Source organism: Oratosquilla oratoria, chromosome 12 (genome assembly GCF_046742065.1).
Source record: "Oratosquilla oratoria isolate Oo_2021 chromosome 12, ASM4674206v1, whole genome shotgun sequence".
Classification (NCBI taxonomy): Eukaryota; Metazoa; Arthropoda; class Malacostraca; order Stomatopoda; family Squillidae; genus Oratosquilla; species Oratosquilla oratoria.
The window spans coordinates 49,790,000-49,816,979 of NC_134788.1; the positions used below are offsets into that span (position 1 = coordinate 49,790,000).

The 26,980-nt window shown below is 41.5% G+C and overlaps 1 protein-coding gene across 1 annotated transcript in view; it reads left to right on the forward strand.

The window, feature by feature from the left end:
• The window catches only part of Cwc25 (CWC25 spliceosome associated protein homolog), a 34,835-nt gene extending 8,195 nt beyond the window's left edge, over positions 1 to 26,640 (forward strand). Inside the window, exons 2-7 of the mRNA XM_076195867.1 lie at positions 4,684 to 4,893; positions 7,602 to 7,770; positions 11,888 to 12,051; positions 20,526 to 20,717; positions 20,913 to 21,937; positions 23,941 to 26,640. Coding sequence (XP_076051982.1) covers positions 4,684 to 4,893; positions 7,602 to 7,770; positions 11,888 to 12,051; positions 20,526 to 20,717; positions 20,913 to 21,937; positions 23,941 to 24,055 — 1,875 coding nt within the window. The 3' untranslated portion in view covers positions 24,056 to 26,640. The remainder of the gene's footprint in view (positions 1 to 4,683; positions 4,894 to 7,601; positions 7,771 to 11,887; positions 12,052 to 20,525; positions 20,718 to 20,912; positions 21,938 to 23,940) is intronic.
• The last annotated feature ends 340 nt before the right edge of the window (positions 26,641 to 26,980 follow it).

Below are 26,980 nucleotides of genomic sequence, written 5' to 3' on the forward strand. Positions count from 1 at the left end.
CTTCTTTGCAGAAATTTAGCATAATGGAAATTGGATAAAGTAGAAAAAATAAAATTATATTAGGACAGAATAAAATTGGTGCCAAGGAAGTAAAGAAAGTGGGATCTGAAAAAGACTTGAGAGTAATCATCGCAAAGGACATGTCCCCTGACAAACATACATATACCAAGGCTTTTTCCCCCTTACAAAGGGGGTGTCCAAAAAGAAAAAGGCATAAAATCATTCCCACCCATTCCATCCCTGGATACACTCCACACCCCTCCACCCTCCCTCTTATCTTAGCACCTCCTGAATGACGGGTCATCCCTGCACCTTGTCCACTGCCCTGGGTCAGAAGCAGTGTCGCAAGACACAGCACATCCACAGCAAGGCCGCTTCATTAAATCGGCGACCCCCCCTCTCCGTCCCCCCATTGCATAAAATGAGAGGACGGGGAGAAACCCCTTCGGGCTGCGTCCAAATTTTTGCTCACACACACAACCACACCCCCCACCCACCCGCCCATTCCACCTCAAGCTATCACAACAACATCCATATACAACCATTCTCCACTCACCCCTGTCCTCTGTCCTCTCCCGTCCTCCCTCAACGGGAAGAGAAATACAAGAGGATATTGGAAGGAAGCTCAAACAGGACAGTTATAGAAGAGACCTGAAAAAGAACAGCTTCCCCAACAAAATGGTGGCCGTATGGGACAAACTAGACGAAACAGTAGTGTGTGCAAAATCCATACACGAATTGAAGAGCAAATTAGATATGGCGAGATACAGAGACGGTGCACCACGAGCATAGCTCCCTTTCCTGTAAGATACAATTAGTAAACACACACACACATATTACGTGAAGCAGCTTAAGAAATTCAAATATAAATATGATCATTGGGAATCAAGGATATTGAGTTAAAGTTGTAATTTCATTTAGAGACTGGGAGACGGGACCCCCACACGCGTACCCAAATAATTTTAGGAAGACAACAATTAGAGTTTTCCTGTTTTCAAACTAAGAAAAACAAATCATAAAACAAAAATGAAATGCTAGAGAAAATGTGGATGAGAAGAGGAAAGTTTAAGAAAACAAGCTATGCAGTAAGACAGAAAAATCTGAATTTTCGGTATAAAGACAATAGGCATCGACATGACACGTCTCGTCACGTGACCAAAGAAAGTTTGTTTGAAATAACTGAACTCTTACATATTTAGCAAATGAACACGGCGGAGAACAAAAAATAAATAAATAAACAATAAAAATAAATGGATACATATATACCAAAGGCTTTTTCCTCCTTACAAGGGAGGTAGCCAAAAAAACAAATGCATAAAAAACATTGCCCAGGGCTGTGGAGTCTGAACACAAAACCTCCGACTCCTCAATTTTTGGCACCACCGACTCCGACTCCTTCATGTAATTAACTGATTATGGCCTACATATTTTATAAAGCCTATACAACGCACATACGCTCCAATCTTGATTAAACTTATATCATTATAACTGGTTTATATCAAAGAATAAAGATATATGTTATAGTGTGGCTTTCCTATGACCTCTTCATTAATACTTTATTACTGAAGTAAAGATTTTTTGAAAGGATATTGAAGAAAATTCAGTAAATAAAGATTATAATGTACCTCTTGATTTAAATATCCTTATTTCAATAATTCAATGTTAAAAAGTATAGAGGGGACAAAGAAGGGGAAAGGAGAGAAGAGATATTATTATTGCGTTAGTCTGCAGTTGAAATCATAATTATCCTACTGTTTGGCAACACAGCAGTGATGGAAACGACGCATATGGAACTTGACAGGAGTATTACAGCTCCCGTGACTGTGTGTCAACAGAAGGTGTAAAAACGGAGGTGTTTATTTAATTTATTCAGGTAATACTTTGGATGTTTATCGGTCTATGTATAAATTTGAAAGCCAGCGTTGCACAAGGACGTTTTGGGGGTTTAGTGGAATGACCACGAAGATAAGACGATGAGATTTATTACATTTTATAATAAATTTTTTTTATATAATCTACTTATAATAAGTGTGCACTGCATAACTCTGCAGACTAAACGAAGGCCTTAAAGTGTAAATTTAACTGGAGTCGGAGTCTTTATATTTTTACCGACTCCGACTCCACAGCCCTGCCATTCCCAACATACTCCACTCCCCTCCACCCTCTTCCCTCCCTCCCTCTTATCTTGGCTCCTCCTGGATGACGGGTCATCCCTGCATCTCCCCCACTGCCCTGGGTCAGAAGCAGTGTCGCAAGACACAGCACATCCACAGCAAGGCCGCTTCATTAAATCGGCGACCCCCCCCCCCCCCTCTTTCTCTCTCTATCCGTTCCCTCATGTAGAAAAGGAGAAGACGGGGAGAAATCTTTTCGGGCTGCGTCAATTTATTTCTCATACATACTCCCTCACACACACCCCCATCCCCCACCCACTCCCCCTTATGCATCAGCATCATCTATACCAGGGGTGTGCAACCTGTTTTCCCAAACGAAGATATATTATGTGAGATTATACTGATAAAGATAAATAATTAGTTTGATACTGATTTTATGAAAGGCTACCGTACCTTATTATCATAATGTACAAACAGATAATTACTTAATATTGGTTAACTGGGATCATTAACATAAGAATTATCAAACACACATTTTCCTGACTATTAATTAGCAAATGAAAGAGCCAAGGATCACTCAATCTAATAATTGAAAAAGTTCAAGTAATATGTTATTTTCTGTTCTAATATAATTAAAATCTGTACCTTAGTGAACGAAATTGAAAAAATATGGTGAAATTGGTATGCAAGAATATGAATTTATTCAAACTTTCGGTGGGCTCTAATTGGTAACTCTCTCTCTCTCTCTGAGGGCCGCAGGTTGCACAGGGTTGATCTATACACAACCCTTCTCCATTCACCCGTCTTCTGTAGTCACGAGTTTTAATTACGAGAACAAGGACATACCTTACTTATATTTATTTACTGATTTTAATATTATATATATATATATATATATATATAATTATTCAGCGTGACAAATTTGACAGAGAGGAAACGGAAGCACATTGAAAAATACCAGGTGTCGAAATGTCGATAAAACTCCAAGCTCTTTCGTGTTTCCGTTTTCTTTCTGTCCTCAAATAGATAAATAAATATAATATAGTATTATATATATATATATATATATATATATATATATATATATATATATATATATATATATATATATATATAATTTATTTATTTATTTAGATGCGCGTCATCCACCATTGTCGACTCTATATAATTAATTATTATTCGCTTAACACATCTGATGGGAGTTGACGCCCATCCTATTGTGTTATCGTGTTCGGTTGAAATTATTATCGAACTTGAAGTTTGAATTTCGAACCAAAACAGCCCCATTTAAAATAAATTAATAAAAAAGTGCTTTGGACAATCGTTGGACGAATATCATTGAGCCATGAACGATCTTCGTTGAGCGATCATTTATGTAATCACACCGAGCAAAACGGACCCGGTGGCGGCACACTAGGCTAGCATGCTACTCGCTTTTGCTACTTCGTTTGAGTAGGAACGACATCGGTTGCAATATTCTAGGCTTTCGTAAGAACATCCCAAGTAATTTTTGTGTCTAATTAGGTTCGTATACTAGGTTTAACTTCTCTTAATTCGTTGTTCAGCTTCTCGGACACAAGATTAATTTGACCGTTGAGAATTTGAAAAACAAAAGATCGTTAACGAAATAATTTTTATTCAAAGGAAGTACCAAAAGCAGCTAGCATCCTAGCGAAAAATGCATAGTGTGCCAACACCGGTATTAAGAATCGTTCATTTATTAACTAGACAATGACTATTAATGTATATTGTACTCATGTACTGTACTTGCATTGCTGTGGTAGATAACAGCAGGTGGTATGGGTATGGTAGGTGGTATATTTGTGGTTCCACCACACTGATTTGTACAATAGAAGAATGAAGGTGACTGCATGAGACCCCATGGCCTACACTATCCAGTTCTGTGTCCATTTCCACCCATCATCCGTATCCATAAAGTTATCTAACCTAAGAACCATTTGTTACTAAATGTATTTCCTTCGTTGACAGATATTAGTAAACCCGTTCTTGCCAACAGTGGTACCTCTACTTACGCGTGCCCTTATGTACGCGAATTTCTGTTTACGCGGTCAAATTATGGGGAAAATGTTGTTGCTATTTACGCGGGCACGTTGGTGTTCATTACTGCGCGGAAAATCAAATCCCGTGCCGCCATCTTGCTGACGTCACCATTCACGCGCTGTCCTCCTGCCATCTTTGTTGTGTGCACGACTGGGCCTTCTTTCGGCGCCTCTCCCTTAGTATTGTACTGTTTGTGCCTTGTTTCCATTTACGCGAATTTCTATTTACGCGGAGGCGTACAGAACGGATTAATCGCGTAAATAGAAATACCACTGTATTTCCTCCTAAAAGCTAATTTTTTCCAAATCAAATCCATTACTACTAGTCCTGCCCTGCTGTCTTAACCCATTAAACTCCGATGACATTTTTTTCTGGTGTTTGATCAAACATTTTGGTGTTTTATGATTTTTTGTTTTATTTGACCAAATGACAAGACATCTTGTCATCGGAGTTTAATGGGTATACGATGACGTTTCGCTCACTTATGGGTTTCTGTTCCGCATAACAGAACTTGAAGAAATCATGGCACCCGAGCACCATGAAGAACCAGGAGCGGGTGTGGAAGGCGGAGCAGGAGAAGGCCGCCGAGGACCGCAAGGTGGCCGAGTTGCAGCAGGAGCTGAAGGAGGAGAGGGAGCGGGAGGCCCTGCGGAACACGGCCGAAATGTCCGGGACGATCGCCAAGAGCGGTAACACCAAACTGGACTGGATGTACAAGGTACGTATAAGACCTCAGTCGCACGGTTATGTACGGGACAATCTTGATTTTGTTTTTTTCGTCGAGGTTGGAGTTCCCTCGACGAAATAAGGTCGGTTATAACTATGTCTTTCACTTCACGGGTGGCACAGTTGGAGGCGTGTGTTGCACACACATATGCATACCAGCTAGCACTAATGCATACAGACGCACACGGATGAAGAGTTTGGTGGTACTGGCCCCACTCAAGATCTCATCTCTCAGGTCAAGCATGGTCAGAGAGCAATTATCTCCGGGTTACCAACCTGCCCACGCTGCCGTTTCGACAGTCGAAACATGATACCACAGACTGCAGTATTGATCATTATTTCTTTTCCAATGTCCACTTGGACATAGATTTTATATATACATAATTAGGATTAAATTTATGTATTAGCAACTATTTGAGCTTTAGTTCAACTCTAGTCAGGCGAAATTGGCCCCATGTAATTTAAATTATTGTATGTATTTCCTTGTTGGCAACTCATCTGAGTTCCCCTTTATAAGACCCAGTCATCAGGCCTGTAGCATGACACATCCTGGACAAATCGCCAATAAAGCAAAGGAACGACCAGCCACTTTTTCTCAACCGGCACTTGTCCATTGTACTTGGTTTCTACACCTCGAGGAACGACTACGCTACCAAAAAAGAATGTAAGCCATCAAACATCAATCCAACATTTCTTCTGGCGGCCACGGCAACATATGCTGGTTTGACATTCGCTTAGTTGTGGGTTCAAAGCCCACACTTGTCTCCTATTCTCAGCAGCAACTGTTACCGGCTCCGCAACAGTCCCTAAAGCGCCTAAAAGGGGAAAGGTGACGGCTTTAGTCCCAGCTGCTTGGCACCTTCTGGTGTAGGCTCCTTACTGGCCACCACTTGAACCGTACGGAATACCATCTCTTTAACAAAGGGTTCAGGAACTACAGTGGTCAGTCAGTGCACAATTCGACCCGGTGTCACCCGTACAGTTGTATCAGGGCGGCCAATAAAACCAAAATCAACAATGCAAAATACTGTATTAATGACAGTGTGATAAATCACTATGAAAACAAGCGTGCAGTTGCTTTGTAAACAGAACCGAGACTGACTCTGATGCCAAGCCACGCCACCAATCTCAGACTTGGCGGGAAAAGCATACACGCTTAATTAACATGAACACTTGGTTCGCACAATAATACATTAAATATACACTAATAAATAAACAATATTACAAATATGCACATACAACACACAAGGAATATTATATGTCACCCGTATTGGATGTTGACTGCATAATTTATGTCCTCAATAATTTTGAAGTGGGAGTGGAGAACGCTTGTATGGATGAAAAGGGATTTCTCCTCGTCTGCTCCGTCACTTGAGGGGACGAGGAGGGAGGGATGCTGCGTAAATGAAGCGGCTGGCGCTGCTGTGGATGTGCAGTGTCTTGCCTCCTGCCCGTGTCAGAAGACGGATGACCCGTCATCCATGAGGAGCTAAGAAGAGAAGGTGGGAGGCGGTGCGTGTCTTCGACTTGGCTACCCCCCGTATCAGGGGGGGAAGAAACCCTTAGTATATAGATAGATTTTTATTTTATTATTATTATTTTTTTTTATTAATGAAATCCAGTGAAAATTTGCTTAGACACGGCAAATGTATTACACGAAGGTATGGCTAAGAAGACCAGGAAATCCGTAGAAGCTGCATACATCAATACCCGTCCCAACATCAAGAGTAATGCTGGCAGCTTCACCTGGGAAAAAAAACTCAGCGAGCATAGCGCTTCATGATTGGCTGTCTCGGGCATCTCAACGGACCAATCAGAGCACAGCGCGCCATGCTTGCATACCTCCATGAGCTACCAAGCGTATATATAAATTCTGCATGGTGGTCATTCGTTTGAAAAAGTCCGTATATGAAAATCAGGAATAAATGCTTCATTTCCAGTCCGTGTTTCTGTTGTGCCCAAGCAACATTACTGCCGACAGGAGACCTTTTGGTCCATAACTAGGTCAGATGTGGAAAAAATTATAATGTTAAATAAATAATATAAATAATAAAATAAATAAATGCGTAGTGTATAGTTAAATAATAAACAAACAGGTAAATAGTAAATAATAATGAATTGACATATAACTAATAATAAATGTGAATCAAGCAAATAAAAATAAACAGACAAATGAACACAAAACAAATGCTATAGAATAAATTATAGTCATTACAGCATCTTGCTTAGGTGTTTTTCTAAATGATTCTTAAAGCTTTGATCTGAACAACATTACACTGCCTCTGCAGGAAGTTTATTCCATTCATCAACTTACCCGTTCTCAGCCAGGGTGACATCCGTAAAGAATGTTGCAACACGTAGTTTGCTCGATGTGGAATTGATGATTTTTTTTTTTTTTTTTTTTCCTCCAAATATTGGAGATATACGTAGTTTTGAAGATAACCGATGAGATAATTGTCTATGCATAATGTTTTGTGAGAAAAATGATGATGAAGGTTTCAGTGTTTTTTTGTTTTCCTTAATATTAGCACTTCACAGGTTTATGTATTTTTGGATGCTTTAAGAAAAATGATAATAATTATAATAAATTGATTGTAGGAAATCATTGATATTCCTCATAGTTGTATTGAAGAGAGAAATAAAATCTTTCGTCTGTGGACGAGAGATGACAGATCTTAGCGTGTAACTCGCATTCCTCAGGGTCCAGGCAGCTTGGTGAGCCGAGAGGAGTACCTGCTGGGCCGAAAAGTGGATGCCGCCCTCGACCAACTGGTGAAGGAAGAGCAGGAGGAGGCCACAGGACAGGAAGACGGGGAAGGAGAGGGTGCGGCAGAAACGTCCGTCAAGTCGAGCTATACCATCGAACATGGTGGGTCGTAGTGTCTTTTTTTTTTTTTTTTCTGTAGAGAAGGCAAGGGGGGTGTTGCTCTTGGCATACATACACATTATGTATATACCTTACCTGTCAAGCTACTGTGGTGTCTTGCTATAAGATTTTGCATTATTTTACCTAGTTGTATTATACGGGAAGGGAGCTGTGCTCGTAGTGACCCGTCTTTGTATCTTTCAGCATCAAGTTTGTTCTTAACCCATTCAACTCCGATGACAAGATGTCTTGTCATTTGGTCAAATAAAACAAAAAATCATAAAACACCAAAATGTTTGATCAAACACCAGAAAAAATATGACGTCAGTCCTCGCTTCGCTGCGAGCGAAGCGAGGATTGACGTCATATTTTTTCTGGTGTTTGATCAAACATTTTGGTGTTTTATGATTTTTTGTTTTATTTGACCAAATGACAAGACATCTTGTCATCGGAGTTGAATGGGTTAAGTTATTGAATACTATTTGTACACACTATTGCCTTATCTGATTTCTTTCAGATATCCACCACTCTGTGTCGGAAGCTATTCTTAGATCTCTTTTATAACTATCCTTTTTGAGCTTTTCATGTCCTCTTGTTTTTTTCTTGTCCCACCTTAATAAATCATCTCTATCTAGGACTTCCATTCCTTTCATAATTCTATAAATAGTCAGTAGAGACCATAAGTTTGTGTATAAAATGGTAATTAAACCATAAGAAGACCATGTTTTTTTTTGTCATTCAATATTTGTTTCAAAACAAATGCAGAATGAAAACACACTTTAAACACATGGCACAGTATAAACACCAAATAATGAAAAAGAATTTGGATTAGAATAAGATTGTGTATAAAACAGTAATTAAATCATAAAACTTTTTTTTTTTTTTTTGTCATTCAATATTTATGTTTCAAAACAAATGCAGAATGAAAACACAATGTAAACACATGGCACAGTATGAACACCACATAATGAAAAAGATTTTGTGTTAGAGACCATAAGTTTGTGTATAAGATGGTAATTAAACCATAAGACTTTTTTTTTGTCATTCAATATTTATGTTTCAAAACAAATGCAGAATGAAAACATTGTAAACACATGACACAGTATGAACGCCACATAATGAAAAACTACTGTTTACAAGGGTTCTAAACAGCACTCTTTTTCATTTTGCGGTGCTCATACAGTATCACTTGAAAATGGGGAATTTATTTCAAATTGTTTAAAACAATCACATTAAAAAACACATCGCATGTGGGGGGAAAAGCGTAAGGTTTTCAACTTACGCCTTAAGACATGAAAATAATAGAAATTACATAAAGACTTAGCAGAAAACATAAGACTTGATGGTTAAGATATACCAAAGGCCTTGTCAGTAGCCAGGTCAAAGTGCATGGACACAACACACGAATTTAACCCATTCAACTCCGATGACAAGATGTCTTGTCATTTGGTCAAATAAAACAAAAAATCATAAAACACCAAAATGTTTGATGAAACACCAGAAAAATATGACGTCAATCCTCGCTTCGCTCGCAGCGAAGCGAGGACTGACGTCATATTTTTCTGGTGTTTCATCAAACATTTTGGTGTTTTATGATTTTTTGTTTTATTTGACCAAATGACAAGACATCTTGTCATCGGAGTTGAATGGGTTAAGAGCAAACTAGACACTGTGAGACACAAAGACGGGACACCACCAGCGTAGCTCCCCTTCCCGTAAGGTACAACTAGGTAAATACATAGTACCCCTTCCATCGTAGCACCTAATGGACGAAGATTCACCTCAATTTACACTCACATGCACACACACAAACACACACATGCACATGTACACTGGAACAGTACATGAATTCATACCTAAACATAATAATTGAAAATTAAGGGTATAGAATCGGAACTGTAGTAGAATTTGAAGCTAAGTACAGTAAACTCTCGATATAACAGACAGTGTGGGGACAGGGGTCTGTCGTTATATCCAAAGATCAATTATATCCAATGGAAATAGTGGACAGATCCATTATAAGTTTGTCTGGTATTAGAAATTAGTAGGATTAGAAATTACAGTAAACCCTCAATATAATGGACAATATGAGGACAGGGTTCTGTCATTATATCTGAAGATCCGTTATAACCAAGGACCCATTATATTCGATAGAAATACAGGACAGATCCAATATATCCCGAAGTTTGTCTGGTATTAGAAATTAGTTGGATTAGAAATTACAGTAAACCCCCGATATAATGGATGATGTGGGGACAGGTCAGTCGTTATATCCGAAGATCCGATATAACCGAGGATCCCTTGCTATAACGGATGAAAATCGTTTATAGCGAGGGTTTGGCCAGTCAGATTTTTTTGTCCATTATATCCGATATCCGGTATATTGAGATTACAAAGGCGGAGCATGCTGACAGGAGACCTTTTGGTCCATATCTAGGTTATATGCGAATAAAAAATCTTAATAATGATAAATAAATGAATAAATGAAAACTATAATAATGTAAATGATAAAATACATAAATGCATAGGTATAGTTAAATAATAAATAGGTAAATAGTACATACATACATATACCAAGGCTTTTTCCCCCTTACCAGGGGGGTAGCCAAAAAGGACAAGGCACAAAAACATTCCCACCCATTTCATCCCCGAAAACACTCCACACCCCTCCACCCTCCCTCCCATCTTAGCACCTCCTAGATGACAGGTCATCCCTGCACCCTGTCCACTGCCCTGGGTCAGAAGCAGTGTCGCAGGACACAGCACATCCACAGCAAGGCCGCTTCACTAAATCGGCGACCCCCCCCTCTCTGTCCCCCCATATAAAGGAGAGGACGGAGAGGAATCCCTTCGGGCTGCGTCAAAAATTTTTGCTCACACACACTACCTCACCCCCATTCCCCCGTCCAATCCACCTCATGCATCACAACATTTTCCATATACAACCATTCTCCATTCACCCCTGTCTTCTGTCCTCTCCCGTCCTTCCTCAACCGACATTCCCCTCTTCCCCAAAGCCCCCTTCACCCCCATCCATCCACCTCATCCTAGGACGTCCCCTCATGTTCACTCCCTCCACATCTGCCTTCCATACCTCCTTTACTAGTCTTTCTTCACTCATTCTTTCCATGTGTCCAAACCATCCCAATACTCTTTCATCCACCCTATCTCCCAGCTCCCTTTCCACCCTTGTTCTCCTCACTTCCTCATTTCTCACTCTATCTAGCCTAGTAACCCCCATCATACTTCTCAGACACTTCATCTCAAACACATTCAAGTTCCTTCTCTCTTCCTCTCTCTTGTTCCATGTCTCTGCTCCATACAGTGCTGTTGGCACAATCACTCCTTCATACAGTCTCCTCTTAGCATCCATTCCCAGATTCCTATTCCTCATTACACTTTTTGAACCACCAAGGCATTTACTCGCTTCTCTCAATCTACATTCTACCTCCACCTTCACTCCACCCTTTCCTGCCACATTTGCCCCCAAATATATAAAACTATCCACTTCCTCCAGTTGCTCTCCCTTAATGCTCACTTCTAGATTACTGCCACTTTCACCCCTTGTACATCTCATCACCTTACTTTTACCCACATTTATCTTCAGCTTTCTTCTATCACACACTCTCCCAAACTCTGTCACCAGCTTCCTCAATCCCTTCTCCGATCCTGCCACAAGCGCAGTGTCGTCTGCAAACAACAGCTGGCTCACCTCCCACTTTTCTCCATTTTCCTTAACCATCTCCAATCCCTGACCCACTACCCTTGCATTCACCTCTCGCACCACCCCATCTAGGTAAATAGTAAATAATAATAAATTGACATATAACTAATAATAAATGAGAATCAAGCAAATGAAAATAAAGACAAATGATAAAACGAATAAACAAATAATATAAAATAAATTATAGCCATTGCAGCATCTTCCTTAGGTGTTTATCTAAATGATTCTTAAAGCTTCGAACTGAACAACATTGCACTGCCTCTGCAGCAGGAAGTTTATTCCATTTGAGGGTTTACTGTATGATGAATTGGACAGCAGGAGACGGAACCTTTCCCATATTACTCCAATTACGTAAAGACACGCAAACAATGTTCTGAAAGACACGATACTCTGCAGATGTCAACCCAGAGTCGTTGCTGCAGCAGCCGTCTTCCAACGTGCAGGTCGACCTCCGCCGCAAGTTAGCCGAGGATCCACTCTTGCTCATCCGACAACGTGAGGAACAGACCCGTCGAGCAATTACGGGCAACCCCATCAAGATGAAACAACTTCATGAACTTGTAAGATGTTTATTTTTTTATCTATATTTCTTTATTATAATAATGATAATAATAATAATTATGATAATAATACATATATACATATACCAAGGCTTTTTCCCCCTTTCAAGGGAGGTAGCCAAAAAGAAAAAGGCATAAAATCATTCCCACCCATTCCATCCCTAAATACAATCCACTCCCCTCCACCCTCCCTCTTATCTTAGCACCTCCTGGATGATGGGTTATCCCTGCACCTTATCCATTGCCCTGGGTCAGAGGCAGTGTCGCAAGGCACAGCACATCCACAGCAAGGCCACTTCATTAAATCGGCGACTCCTCCCCTCTCCGTCCCCTTATGCAGAAAAGGTCTCAAGACAGGGAGAAATCCCTTCAGGCTGCGTCAAAATTTGCTCACACATACTACCTCATCCCCCATCCCCCCACCCATTCCACCTCATGCATCACAACATCATCCATATACAACCATTCTCCATTCACGCCTGTCTTCTGTCCTCTCTCATCCTTCCTCAACAGACATTCCCCTCTTCCCCAAAGCCCCCTTCACCCTATCCATCCATCTCATCCTAGGATGTCCCATCATGTTCACTTCCTCCACATCTGCCTCCCATACCTCTTTTACTAGTCTTTCTTCATTCATTCTTTCCATGTGTCCAAACCATACTAATGATATTAATAACAATAAGAGGAGCCAAGAAAAGAGGGAGAGAGGGAGGGGTGGTGAATGGGAGTGGAGTATGTGGGGATGAAATGGATGGGAGTGGATTTATGCCTTTGACTTTGGCTACCCCCCTTGTAAGGGGGAAAAGGCCCTTGGTATATTATTATTTATTATCATTATTTATTTATATATACAGTAGAAGCCTGATTTAACGAACTAATTCAGCCAAGGTCCAGTCCGCTAAATTGAATTTTCTGTTAAATTGAGCGAGTGAGCGTTGGTGTAGTGTTGCTAGAGCGAATTATAAAAATGATACGTACCTAAAAATTCCCTAGTGTACACACACACACATACAGTATATATATTATTGTAAGTGAATTATAGGCAGCACAATCGTGAATTGCAAATGAACAGCAATGTGCAGTAATTTGTTGCAACGTGTGTGTGTGTGTGTGTGTCTTGTAACAATGATATGAGCTGTCTGTGAATTTCGCGGAATATTAGTCATAGCTTCGTGTTTGGTTCGATGTACATAATTCTAGCGATTAATAGGACTGCGCATTTGGTTTTTGGATAGTGAGTGTCATTGTTGTGTTGTTGCAGAAAACGTAGTTCGTTGTTATAGAAGTGTTTTTCGTGGTGATTACTATCGTGTACTGATTTTGAATTTTCCCATCAACTTACTGTTTCATTATTTTGTTTTCCTATTATACCGTCTATTTCTACTTGAATATATTTCTGCTACAATTATACTTTATATATATACTGAATTATATATTATTGTATATACAGTATATTATAGTACATATGTATATATATATATATTATATATATATATATATATATATTATATATATATATATACCTCCAAAGTACTAAATTATAAATTTTTCCTTGACTCTACCACCACAATCTGGTAACATTAGACTCTGAGACACGCATGTGGCCAGTTGACGGAAAATGCTCATCTTAGCTTACCGTTCCCACTAAATTGAGCTATTTCCGTAGATGCGCGTCTGGCCAGCTAGCGGAAAATGGTCAACTTAGCGGACCATTTCCGCTAAGTTGAGCATTTTCGTTATTGCTATTTGCAGTTCGCTAATTTGAACCGCTAAATTGAGATTCGTTAAATCGGGCTTCTACTGTATATATATATATTTTTATGTGATGTTATGGGAGATTGTGAGGACGTGAGTGGAAGAATGGTGAGATGGATGATTAAATGGGGGTAAGAGTAGAGGAGAGGAGAGGATATGAGGAAAAGGAGGACTGGACATGTTTACAATAGCAGTAGTTGTTTTTGTTGTTGTCATTCCCTAGACTGTCTGTCCGAGCAGTCCCGTCTCCCCAAGGAATGCCACAGCCGAAACTGGGTTTTCTCACAAATCCTTTATAGAGTGTATGTTGTGTTGTTTGCGTGCATGATTGTGTATAATGCAGTCTTCCATTATGTGTTGTATGGTATGGGGTGAAGTGTTACATCCTGGGCAGCTGTTCACAATGCAGTCATCCAACCTCTTCTGGTAGCTTAGAAGTGCTGGGTGGTGGCCGCACCGCAGTCTGGCCAAGTGGACTCTGTCCTTTCGTGGGAGAGAGGATTCAGAAGGGTGGATATCAGGGGGTCTGGCATGCAGCAGTGTGTTGTCTTTCAGTGTGTTAATGGAGCGGTGAGTGATATGATTATGAATATGTTTCCGGAGGCTGGTATTTGGTGCTTGTGGAGGAAGAGAAGAGAGTATCTGCCTGATAAAGGTCTTTGGGTGTTGTTGTTATTGGTGGTGGTCTTCCTCCTCCTCCTCCTCCTCCTCCTCCTTTTTCTTGATGTCACTGAGCTGTGTTGCTGGAGCAACAGAGAAAACCCGTCATTCCTCTGCTCCCATCAGACTTCCTCCTCAGAAGACATGTTGTGTTTGCATGTCTGAGCTGCCGATGCTTTGAAGACATACAAATTCCTGACTTCACATGAAGTACCCTGGTAGTGTGGCCATGCATTATGTGTCATGTATTTACCTGGTTGTATTTTACGGGAAGGGGAGCTACGCTCGTGGTGTCCTGCCTTTGTATCTCACCACGGCTAATTTGTCTTTAAATTCGTGTATTGTTTTTGCACACACTATTGTTTCAAAGGATTACAAAGGCGGAGCATGCTGACAGGAGACCTTTTGGTCCATATCTAGGTCGGATGTAAAAAAAAAATCATAACAATAAATGAATAGATAAAAGCTATAATAATGTAAATAATAAATAGAATACATAAATAAATGCATAGGTATAGTTAAGTAATAAACAAACAGGTAAATAGTAAATAATAATGAATTGACATATACATACATATACCAAGGCTTTTTTCCCCCTTACAAGGGAGGTAGCCAAAAAGGGAAAGGCATAAAATCATTTCCACCCATTCCATCCCTGAATATACTCCACACCCCTCCACCCTCCCTCTTATCTGAGCACCTCCTGGATGACGGGTCATCCCTGCACCTTGTCCACTGCCCTGGGTCAGAAGCAGTGTCGCAAGACACAGCACATCCACAGCAAGGCCGCTTCATTAAATCGGCGACCCCCCCTCTCCGTCCCCCCATTGCATAAAAGGAGAGGACGGGGAGAAATCACTTCGGGCTGCGTCAAATTTTGCTCACACATACTACCTCACCCCACATCCCCCTGCCCATTCCACCTCATGCAATCACAACATCATCCATATACAACCATTCTCCATTCACCCCTGTCTTCTGTCCTTTCCCGTCCTTCCTCAACAGACATTCCCCTCTTCCCCAAAGCCCCCTTCACCCCATACATCCACCTCATCCTAGGGCGTCCCCTCATGTTCACTCCCTCCTCATCTGCCTTCCATACCTCTTTTACTAGTCTTTCTTCACTCATTCTTTCCATGTGTCCAAACCATCCTAATATTCTTTCATCAACCCTATCTCCCAGCTCCTTTTCCACCCCTGTTCTCCTCCTCACCTCCTCATTTCTCACTCTATCTAGCCTAGTAACCCCCATCATACTTCTCAGACACCTCATCTCAAACACATTCAAACTCCTTCTCTCTTCTTCTCATATGTTCCATGTTTCTGCCCCATACAGTGCTGTTGGCACAATCACTCCTTCATACAGTCTCCTCTTAGCATCCATTCCCAAATGTCTATTCCTCATTACACTCTTTAATCCCCCACGGCATTTACTCGCTTCTCACAATCTGCATTCTACCTCCACCCTCACTCCATCTTTTCCTACCACATTTCCACCCAAGTATCTAAAACTATCCACTTCTTCCAGTCGCTCTCCCTTAATGCTCACTTCCAGTCTACTGCCACTTTCACCCCTTGTACATCTCATCACTTTACTTTTACCCACATTTATCTTTAGCTTTCTTCTATAACATACTCTCCCAAACTCTGTCACCAACTTACTCAATCCCTCCTCCAATCCTGCCACAAGTGCAGTGTCGTCCGCAAACAACAGCTAGCTCACCTCCTACTTAACTCCATTTTCTTTAACCATCTCCAATCCCTGACCCACTACGCTTGCATTTACCTTTCGCACTACCCCATCCATGTATAAGTTGAACAGCCAGGGCGACATAACGCATCCTTGACGAAGTCCCACCTTTACCTCGAACCACTCACTCTCTTCATTTCTAATCCTGACACAAGCTCTACTACTCTCATAAAAACTCTTGACAGCTCCTAGAAGCTTTCCTTCTATCCCATATACCTGCATAACCTCCCACAGTGCCTTTCTGTCTACCCTATCATAAGCCTTTTCCAGATCCATAAAAGCCCAAAAAACATCCTTCCCCTTTCCTATAGCTTTCTCACATATTTGTCTTACCACAAAGATCTGAACTACACAACCTCTACCTGTCCTAAATCCACACTGTTCCTCACCAATTACTTCCTCTGTTCCTCTCCTAATCCTCTCAATCAAGATCCTCCCATACCTTCCCAACTACACTTAACAAGCTAATCCCTCTGAAACTACTACATTCACACTTGTCCCCTTTTCCCTTGTAAAGCGGAACTATACAGGCACTCCTCTAGTCCTCCGGCACTCTACTCTCTCCAGGAAACATTAAATAACCTCACCAGCCAGTCCACCATCACTGTACCTCCTTTTTTTTAGACATTCTGCATGGCATCCATCCAGACCAGGTGCCTTACCTGCTTTCATCATCTTAACAACTTCCTTCACTTCATCCTTCCTTATTTCTCCTCCATTTTCCTCACTCATCACGGTCATTTTCTTAGCATTTCCCACTGCAGTTATCTTTCCCTCCCTATCCTCCTTCACATTTAGCAACTCCCTAAAATATTCTGCCCATCTTCCCCTGCCTTCTCTTCCATTATCATCTCTCCATCTGCATCTTTTACCTTTTCTTCTCTACTTGATTCGCCTCCTCTTCCTCTCTTAATTTCTTTCCAAAAATCTTTTTATTACTTTCAAAATTTTCTGTCATACTCTTACCCCACTTCACATCTGCTCTCCTCTTTGCCTCCTTTACCTTTTGCTTTACTTCTCTTTTCTTTTCTTTGTACCTTTCATATGACTCCCTCATCCTATTTTGTAACCAATCTGTGAAAGCTTGCTTCTTCTCTTCTACAACCTTCTTTGTTTCCTCATCCCACCATTCACTACCCTTCCTTCTATTTCCTCCTGTCCTTGTTCCATACACCATCTTTGCACACTTTGTGACTCCCTCCTTGAACCATCCCCATTCCTCCTCCACACCTAGCTCTACTCTATCCTTCACTCCCTCCCACTCCTCCTTCAGCTTCTTCTTGTACTCCTTCTCCTTTTCCTTTTCATTTAAAGAGTTCACTCTAAACACCTCCCTACCTTTTGTCCCTTTCCTCTTTCTCCATCTATCCTCCACTCTCAACTTACCTTCCACCAATAAATGATCTGATATTCCCCCACCCTCTCCCCTTAGCACATGTACATCCTTAACTCTTCCTATCATAATCCTATTTACCACTACATAATCCATCAACGCTCTATCTACCACCCTTCCATCCACCACCCTCTCCCATGTGTACTTATGCTTGACTTTCTTCCGAAACACTGTATTTGCTATCATCAACTCTCTTTCTAGACACATTTCCACCATCAACTCTCCACTACGATTCTTTCCTGGAACTCCACATTTCCCAACCACTCCATCAATATATATATATATATATATACATATGTATGTGTATATATATATATATATATATATATGCAAATTATTTTACTACGATAACATATGTATAAGATAATGTACAGACAAAAATCATCATTAATATATGATAAAAACTGACCACACTAACAGAATGAATCTGACAATGAATCTGACAATCCAAAGCCTAGAACTCAACTGATAGTGATCACCATAGCTACACTGCAATAGCATCAGCCAAATAACTGAACATGTATTATACGAGTAGAACTGACGACATATGAAATGCGTTAAGCCTCAACCCGCAGGTACTGGTTTAGTTAGATAACAGATAACAATACAAAATAAATAAGCCTACCTTGGCAATAATACGGGACCTATAATCATACGCATTCATTTTAACCCATTAAACTCCGATGACAAGATGTCTTGTCATTTGGTCAAATAAAACAAAAAATCATAAAACACCAAAATGTTTGATCAAACATTTTGGTGTTTTATGATTTTTTGTTTTATTTGACCAAATGACAAGACATCTTGTCATCGGAGTTTAATGGGTTAGTTATGTCCTTTTTTTCTTTCGCAGTGACAGTATTAGTAACTATACAAACTATCGAATTTCACATGATGTCACGTACCTCCAGCTTGGATGTTTTGTGCACCCGTTCCGCGGCGATACCTCAGTGACCCCATGACCTGTTTATGACCCCTCGTAATGACCATTCCGACCCCACTTGGGGTACTAACCCCTGATTTGGGAACCCTTGATGTAGTTTGTTCCGTACATCCATCACTCTATGGGGAAAACTGTTCTTTTTCAGGTATCATTTGTAACTGTCCTTCTTGAGCTTCCTTTCATGTCACCTTGTATTTCTCTTATCCCCAATTTAGTAAGTCTTCTCTATCAAGGACTTCTATACATACATACATATACCAAGGCTTTCTCCCCCTTACAAGGGAGGTAGCCAAAAAGGAAAAGGCATAAAATCACTCCCACCCATTCCATCCCTGAATACACTCCACACCCCTCCACCCTCCCTCTCATCTTAGCGTCTTAGCACCTTTCATAAGTCTGTAGATGGTCAACAAGTCACTTCTTTTGTTTGGTAATTCTATTTTTGATGATCTCTCTTCATATGACAGTTTTGATAGTTTTTAGAAGCTCTGCCAAGGGATTCGAACCCTGACCAGTGCACGCATAATCACGAAGTCGGTTCGAATCCCTTGGCAGAGCTTCTAAAATTGTTCAATCTGTCTTAACCCATTCAACTCCGATGACAAGATGTCTTGTCATTTGGTCAAATAAAACAAAAAATCATAAAACACCAAAATGTTTGATCAAACACCAGAAAAATATGACATCAATCCTCGCTTCGCTGCGAGCGAAGCGAGGATTGATGTCATATTTTTCTGGTGTTTGATCAAACATTTTGGTGTTTTATGATTTTTTGTTTTATTTGACCAAATGACAAGACATCTTGTCATCGGAGTTGAATAGGTTAAACATACACAGTTTTAATAGTGTTGGGGCCATCTTTGTAGTTGCTTTCTGGAGTTCTCAGGGAGACAGGACTGTTTGGCTAGACATATGAGGGAACAACAACAACGCTGCCTTACTATTACCACATCCATCCATACATACATACATACACCAAAGGCTTTTTTCCCCTTACAAGGGAGGTAGCCAAAAAACAAAGGCATAAAAACAATTCCCACCCATTCCATCCCTTACATACTCCACTCCCATCCACCCTCTTATCTTGGCTCCTCCTGGATGACAGGTCATCCCTGCATCCTGCCCACTGCCCTGGGTCAGAAGCAGTGTCGCAAGACACAGCAAGGCCACTTCATTAAATAGGTGACCCCCCCCCCTCTCCATCCCTTCATGCAGAAATATCCAGAAAATCGTATGAATTTTTTTTCTCTGAACAATTGAAGGACTGAACGAGCAGCCACGGTCGATTATTCAGGGGTTGAGCGATAAAAGAATACATTCTGTAGCAAAAACCGAGCTGAGTGTACAGTACTTAGAACAACCTATCCCTCGTCCAATCAGTCGTTTGAACACAGTAGCATCGTTATCAACAACAAACCTGCAGCAATAGTCTCCCAAGCCCTGTAACCCATTCAACTCCGATGACAAGATGTCTTGTCATTTGGTCAAATAAAACAAAAAATCATAATAAAACAACAAAATGTTTGATGATCAAACAGCACCAGAAAAATATGACGTCGTCAGTCCTCCTCCTCCTCGAGGAGGAGGAGGAGGACTGAAGACGTCATATTTTTCTGGTGCTGTTTGATCATCAAACATTTTGTTGTTTTATTATGATTTTTTGTTTTATTTGACCAAATGACAAGACATCTTGTCATCGGAGTTTAATGGGTTAAAGATGATGTTGCAACTGGTAAATAAAATTCTGGTAAAATGGAGGTAGGTATTTATTTAGGGTGAAAGTGAAATATTTTAAAACCAATTTCAATTAAAAGAGTGAATAACTGTTATACGGCCCATTTACCCCCCCCCCCCAATGATGGCCCGATTACCCCATCCTACGGTACATTCCAGTGCGTCGCTTTTATACTTTTCCCTTGTGAGAATCCCTAATACACGAACTGTAAAACTTCTGCTTTGTTTCTCCCAAACAGATAAAATCGATTAAGGACAAAAAGAAGAAGAAGAAAAAGAAGAGATCACGCAGTAGTAGTTCCTCATCTTCGTCCTCCTCTTCGTCGTCTTCGTCGTCATCGTCTTCGTCATCCAGTAGCAGTAGTGAGGAATCCAGCGACTCTAGTCCAGAGCGGCGAAAAAAGAAGAAGTCGAAGAAGTCGTCGAAGAAGGTGAGTTGGAGGTCACCCAATTCTGGTCCCTCACAATATTCAAAGTTCTCATTCCCGCTGAATCGACGCAGGCACCCACATCCCTCTTGAGTACCATAGACGTATACACATTTGCTTTTTTTTTTTTTTTGTGTTATTTTACGTAGTCTAAACTGGGGGAAATTGTGCTCTGAATAGATCCTTTTTCAATTTCAGAAGAACTCCGAGAAGAAGAAAAAGAAAAAAGAGAAGAAGAAAAAGAAGAAGTTGATCAAGGAAATGAAAAAGAGGAAGAAGAGGGCCAAGGAGGAGGAGGATCGTGGTAGGGGCTCGGAGACCGAGGTCTCCGCTTTCCTTAACAAGAACAAAGACATTCTGAAAGCCGCCGAAGAGCGGCACAGAGACCACGCGAGAGGAGATAGACAAACGGAGGAAGAGGAGGAGGAGAAGGAGAGCAGATACAGACGCCAGTACGCGAACTTCAGCCGAGACTCGCGACACCGAGGCCGCGGGTACGGTCCGGGCGACGTGCCGAGAGGCCGGGGTCGAGGAAGGGGGTGGCACCAAGGCGATCGAGACTGGAGAGGAAGAGGGTCGTACGCCAGGAACTACCGAGGGGGTAGTAACAACAACCGAGGCAGGGAGTGGGAAAGACGTGGAGGAGGGAGATTGAACAACGGGAGCGGTTCGGAGAGCGACGACGAGCGTGGACGACAAGAGAGGAGAGGAGGGAGCGGCGAAAGGAGGAAGAGTAGAGAGAGGAAGAGAGGAAGGAGCGGCAGCAGCGGGAGTAACAGCAGCAGCAGTAACGGAGGTTCGAGTAGCGAGGACGAAGCGAGGAAGAGGAGGAGGGGGAGGAGGGAAGCGGAGCAGAAGAGCAGAAGCAGGGAGAGGAACCGAGAGAGCAGAAGTCGAGAGAAGGAGCGGAGGGAGAGGAGCAGCGGCAGGAGCAGAGACGGGGACGAGAAGCGACACAGACATTCGAGAAGCCCGGAGAACAACCGGAGGAGCCAAGGCAGGAGCGGCAGAGAAAACGGGAAGCAGGAGAGTAGAAGAGAGGGCAGCAGTCAGCGGCAACGGAGAAGAAGCGAGGACAAGGAGGAAGAGATGACCCGAAGGAGGGAGGCCATGATGGCGGCGGCAGTCAAGAGGGACGAGGAACGGAAGGCCAACGTCCAGCGATACGAAGAGGAAAGGAACCTGGAGGAGGAGGAAGAGCGGAAGAAGGCGCACTTGGCCAAGTGAGTTTGGGGTAGTGTGGTGGGAAGAAACAAGTTGCCATAAAGGAAGTATTTGTATTGATATGATATTATTATTATTATTATTTTTATCTCTTAACTTATTTATTTTATTTATTCATTAGAGAAGAAAGTTGAAGACAAATGTGGGTAAAAGTAAGGTGATGAGATGTACAAAGGGTGAAAGGGGCAGCAGACTGGAAGTGAGCATTAAGGGAGAGCAACTGGAGGAAGTGGATAGTTTTAGATACTTGGGCACGAATGTAGCAGGAAAGGGTGGAGTGGAGGTGGAGGTAGAATGTAGATTGAGAGAAACGAGTAAATGCCTGGTCGGATTAAAAAGTGTAATCAGGAATAGACATTTGGGAATGGATGCTCAGAGGAGACCATATGAAGGAGTGATTGTGCCAACAGCACTGTATGGGGCAGAAACATGGAACATAAGAGAGAAGGAGTTTGAATGTGTTTGAGATGAGGTGTCTGAGAAGTATGATGGGGGTTACTAGGCTAGATAGAGTGAGAAATGAGGAGGTGAGGAGGAGAACAGGGGTGGAATGGGAGTTGGGAGATAGGGTTGATGAAAGAGTATTAGGATGGTTTGGACACATGAAAAAAATGAGTGAAGAAAGACTAGTAAAAGAGGTATGGAAGGCAGATGTGGAGGGAGTGAACATGAGGGGACGTCCTAGGATGAGATGGATGGATGGGGTGAAGGGGGCTTTGGGGAAGAGGGGAATGTCTGTTGAGGAAGGACGGGAGAGAACAGTAGACAGGGGTGAATGGAGAATGGTTGTATATGGATGATGCTGTGATGCATGAGGTGGAATGGGTGGGGGGGGATGAGGGTATGTGTGAGAAAAATTTGTCGCAGCCCGAAGGGATTTCTCCCCGTCTTCTCCTTTTCTGCATGAGGGGATGGAGAGGGGGAGTCACGGATTTAATGAAGTAAGGGGGAAAAAGCCTTGGTATACGTATGTATTTATTTATTTATTTATCTATCTATCTATATATATATATTTTTTTTTATCTAGGAGAATGCATGCTATTTCGGGAAATCATATTTATATCCAGACAGTCTAGTCCAGGGGTGGCCTAACTCTAGTGCAAGGACCACATTCAGAAATTCACAATTTTAAAAGACCAGAGAGTATATATATATATATATATATATATATATATATATATATATATATATATATATATATATATATATATATAAATTCAAAACTGCCAAAAAAAAAGTACTTGATTTCAATTAATATTTTAAAGTAGAAACTTCATGTGAAATGCATTTAAACAATAAAGTACCTGAGTTTAAAGATAAGAAAAAAATATATATATATTTTATAATAACTTGAGTATATATGACTACCTTGGCAGGCTACATATAAACCTTTGGTGAACATGCAACGGAGCAACTGATGGATTGATTTATGAGCTTTTATGATGAATGCGAAGTTTGACTAAAGAATTTTTATGACGAATGTGAAGTTTGACAGAAACAACAAATGGATGTAGGCCTTGGCTAAAGGGGTCATCACACTGGGCTTCCACGGGCTTCTTCACCAGCGCCGACTGTTGAAAGTTTGTTCGAGTGAAAATGACTTCGGTTACGATATTTAATTTTTCAATTCTGCAAATATAAAATTATCATTCTGTCGTATGTAGGAAAGCTGAATGATGAACTAAGAGATCATAGATCTATGTGAATGTTAGACATACTATTGAAATGATCTTAGAGAAGTCTAGATTTCTGGAAGTGAAGTCATATTCTAGTTATTCCAATGGAGTTTGGAGGTAGGATGTCGGAAGAAAAATAGCCCAGTGTGGTAACCCATTAATCCACCCTCGGAAATGGCCTTGTGGGTATGCATAGGTTGTGGGAAAGTGAGTGTTGAGGAACAGGCAACGTGTGAAGTGAGTGTAGGAGTGTGATGTTATCGTGGCTGTTTGATTTCTTCATGGACAGAGTGATGCAAACCATTAACGTGTTGTGATCTTTGCAGAACGCAGTTGATGACTTCCGCCACCGGAGGGAGCGTCGAGGAGCGCATCAGGTCACGGGTGAGCTCGATGCAGCGGGGAGCGGAACACATGCAGGCCAACTTCGCTCGGAAATAAGCACGGGTCCTGAAGGAGCCAAATACGAGATATTGGACGAGCTGGTTGTATAGGAAGATGGGAACTATACCGACACAGAATAGACCTGGCCACAGGACTGAATCGCGCTAGTTGCAACCACCGCCCAGAAGACACCAAACACCTCATCTTATACTGTCCTACATTCACCTGACTCAGACAGCGTCATACTCGTCTTGAGTGGCATATGGACCAATCCAGTGGCCATCACGGGTCATCTGGGAGCTGTGGCTCTTTGATAAAGACCAGGAACTTATTTATGAGTTGTTCATGGATAAATTGAAGGAATGTTTGTCGTCGAGATAACATTGACAAGAGAGGAACAGGATGACGATATGGTCAAGAACAAGGACCCGCCATTGTTTGAACCACATTGCTTCGCAGGTAACGGTCAATTGATTGAAAAGTAGGAAAGATAATCGTAGGTGTCCGAGTGATATGGGAAGAATACAATAGTCTGGTTCGTGATCAGACGTGGCTCTCTGGTGGGTTTTTTTGATACTACGTGAGCGGGCTATTATGGACCACGGGGGGGGAAATCTTCATAGGACAGCTCTATTGTTTTGTAGCGTTGATAGATTATAAGTCATGGTGTCACGTAAGAATTGTAGTCATTTCTCTCGTATTTGGAGAGGAACGGTGCAAGCCTTCCAGTGTTAAGTATTATTAATATTAGCAGTTTATTTTCGACTGCAATGGAACACCAAACTGTAACATTTTTTTTTTCCCACTTTACTTCTGTTATTGGTCTCCCTTGCAAGGGGGAAAAGCTCTTGGTATGTGTATTTATGGATGTATTAGTCTCACAGTAGGTGGTGTCCGTAACAACGGAAAATGTACAGAAACAAGTGTTCGTCCTTGCGACACAATGGCCGTGGTATTTTGTTTTGTTTTATTTATCTGCTGCCCCTCTTGTGAGGTTGCTTGCCCGGCATCGGCAGGTTGACGTCCTTTCTCCAAAATTCGAACTCATCGCTAAAGATGTTTTCGATGTTCAGAATATCCGAAATTGCAAAATCTCCCATCTTGACATTCAGAATACAGGAATACCTCACTATACAACCGAGTTGTGTTCCTAGCTGATTGGTCGCGGTGGGAAAATTCACGTATGAAGGTTAACCCATTAAACTCCGATGACAAGATGTCTTGTCATCGGAGTTTAATGGGTTAATAGCACTCGGTCGTATAGTGAGGTATTCCTGTATCTGAAATTGCAAAATCTCCCATTTGTTCGGAATATCAGAAATTGAGAACCCTCCCATATTCAGAATGAGAATGTCTTTTAAATATGGTAGGACATGCTTTTTGTAACTTGAACTTCTCCAGATAGAGAGAAACGTCTTGGGTGAGGTACCGTAGAGGTACTGTTCTGGCAGACACCGAGCAGTTCTGAGATGGGCGATTTTTTTTTTTTTTTTTTTTTTTTTTATTATCATTAATATTATTGTTATTATTATTATTTATCATTTCTGACCTTGCTGAAGTCAGACCTCCATTTCCCCAACTAAGGAAAATCGTCTGGTATTTCCTAAAAAACAAATTTGCGGTCTGGAGAGTTTTTTGTCCTCGACAACCCCCTCCCCCTGCGGGTCTAACTCCAAGTTAGCACGATTCCCTCTTTGTCGCCTTCCGTCATCGTACGGCAATTTTTATTTCTTTGTGTTTTACTCATTGTATTGGTTTTTGACCTGAGCTGTGTGTCGGAGTATGGACGTGTGAAAAATAAATTGACAAAGCTCGAAGGGATTTCTCTCCGTCTTCTCTTTTTCTGCATGAGAGGGCAGAGACGGGGGGTGGGGGGTCACTGATTTAATGAAGCAGCCTTGTTGTGTCTTGCGACACTGCTTCTGGCCCAGGGCAGTGGGCAAGATGCAGGGATGACCCGTCATCCAGAAGGAGCCAAGATAAGATGGAGGGAAGAGGGGAGTGGAGTATGTAAGGGATGGAATGGGTGGGAGTGGATTTTATGCCTTTGTTTATTGGCTACCTCCCTTGTAAGGGGGGAAAAAAGCCTTTGGTATATATATGTATATGTACGTACTATTTTGTGGGGTACTGTGAATAACCGCTAAGAACCCGTTCCCATAATCCCCGGGTTTATTGGGGTACGACTATACGAACTGTAATCTGTTGGTTGTATCAGCAACGGGGACAGATTTGCTGATCTGTACAAAACCCAAAGCGAAACTTTCCATGAAAGTGCGTCAGGGAGCTTACGACTTTTATTGACTGGGGATCGGTTTTATACGAAGATGTACGTATAAACGAATCAAACGGAAGCATTTGCAATCGGTGTTCATGGGGAAGAAGAAAAAATGCAAGAACTATTTCCATAAAAAAAAATTATCACGTATATTTGGATATTTTGTATCTATATATACACCAAGGATTTTCCCCTTTATAAGGGAGGTAGCCAAGTCCAAATGCATGTACCCAGACCCTTGTCCATTCCTCAGCTCCTCTTGGATAAAGGCTCATCCGTCTTCTGCCGAGTGCCCTGGATTAGAAGTAACGGAGCAAGACAGCGAGAAACGGATAAAAAAAAAAAAAAAAAAAAAGTGAAATAATCTCGAGTATCTAAGTAAAGCACACATGCTACGGATGTGCTGTGCCTTGCTGCATTGCTTCTGACCAAGGCAGTGGACAGGAGACCGTGATGAGCCTTCGGCTGCGTTTACACCAAGCGAATCGAATCGATTCGCGAAGAATCAACACGATTCATGAATCAACACGATTCATGAATCGTGTTGATTCGCCACACTTGTTTCTATGTAACCGTTTCATACACCAGGCGAATCACCATGAATCGGCACTATTAGAATCGACTCAATTTGAATGGTGTAAGAAACGGTTACATCGAAACTAGTGCGGCTAATCGACACGATTCATGAATCGTGTCGATTCTTC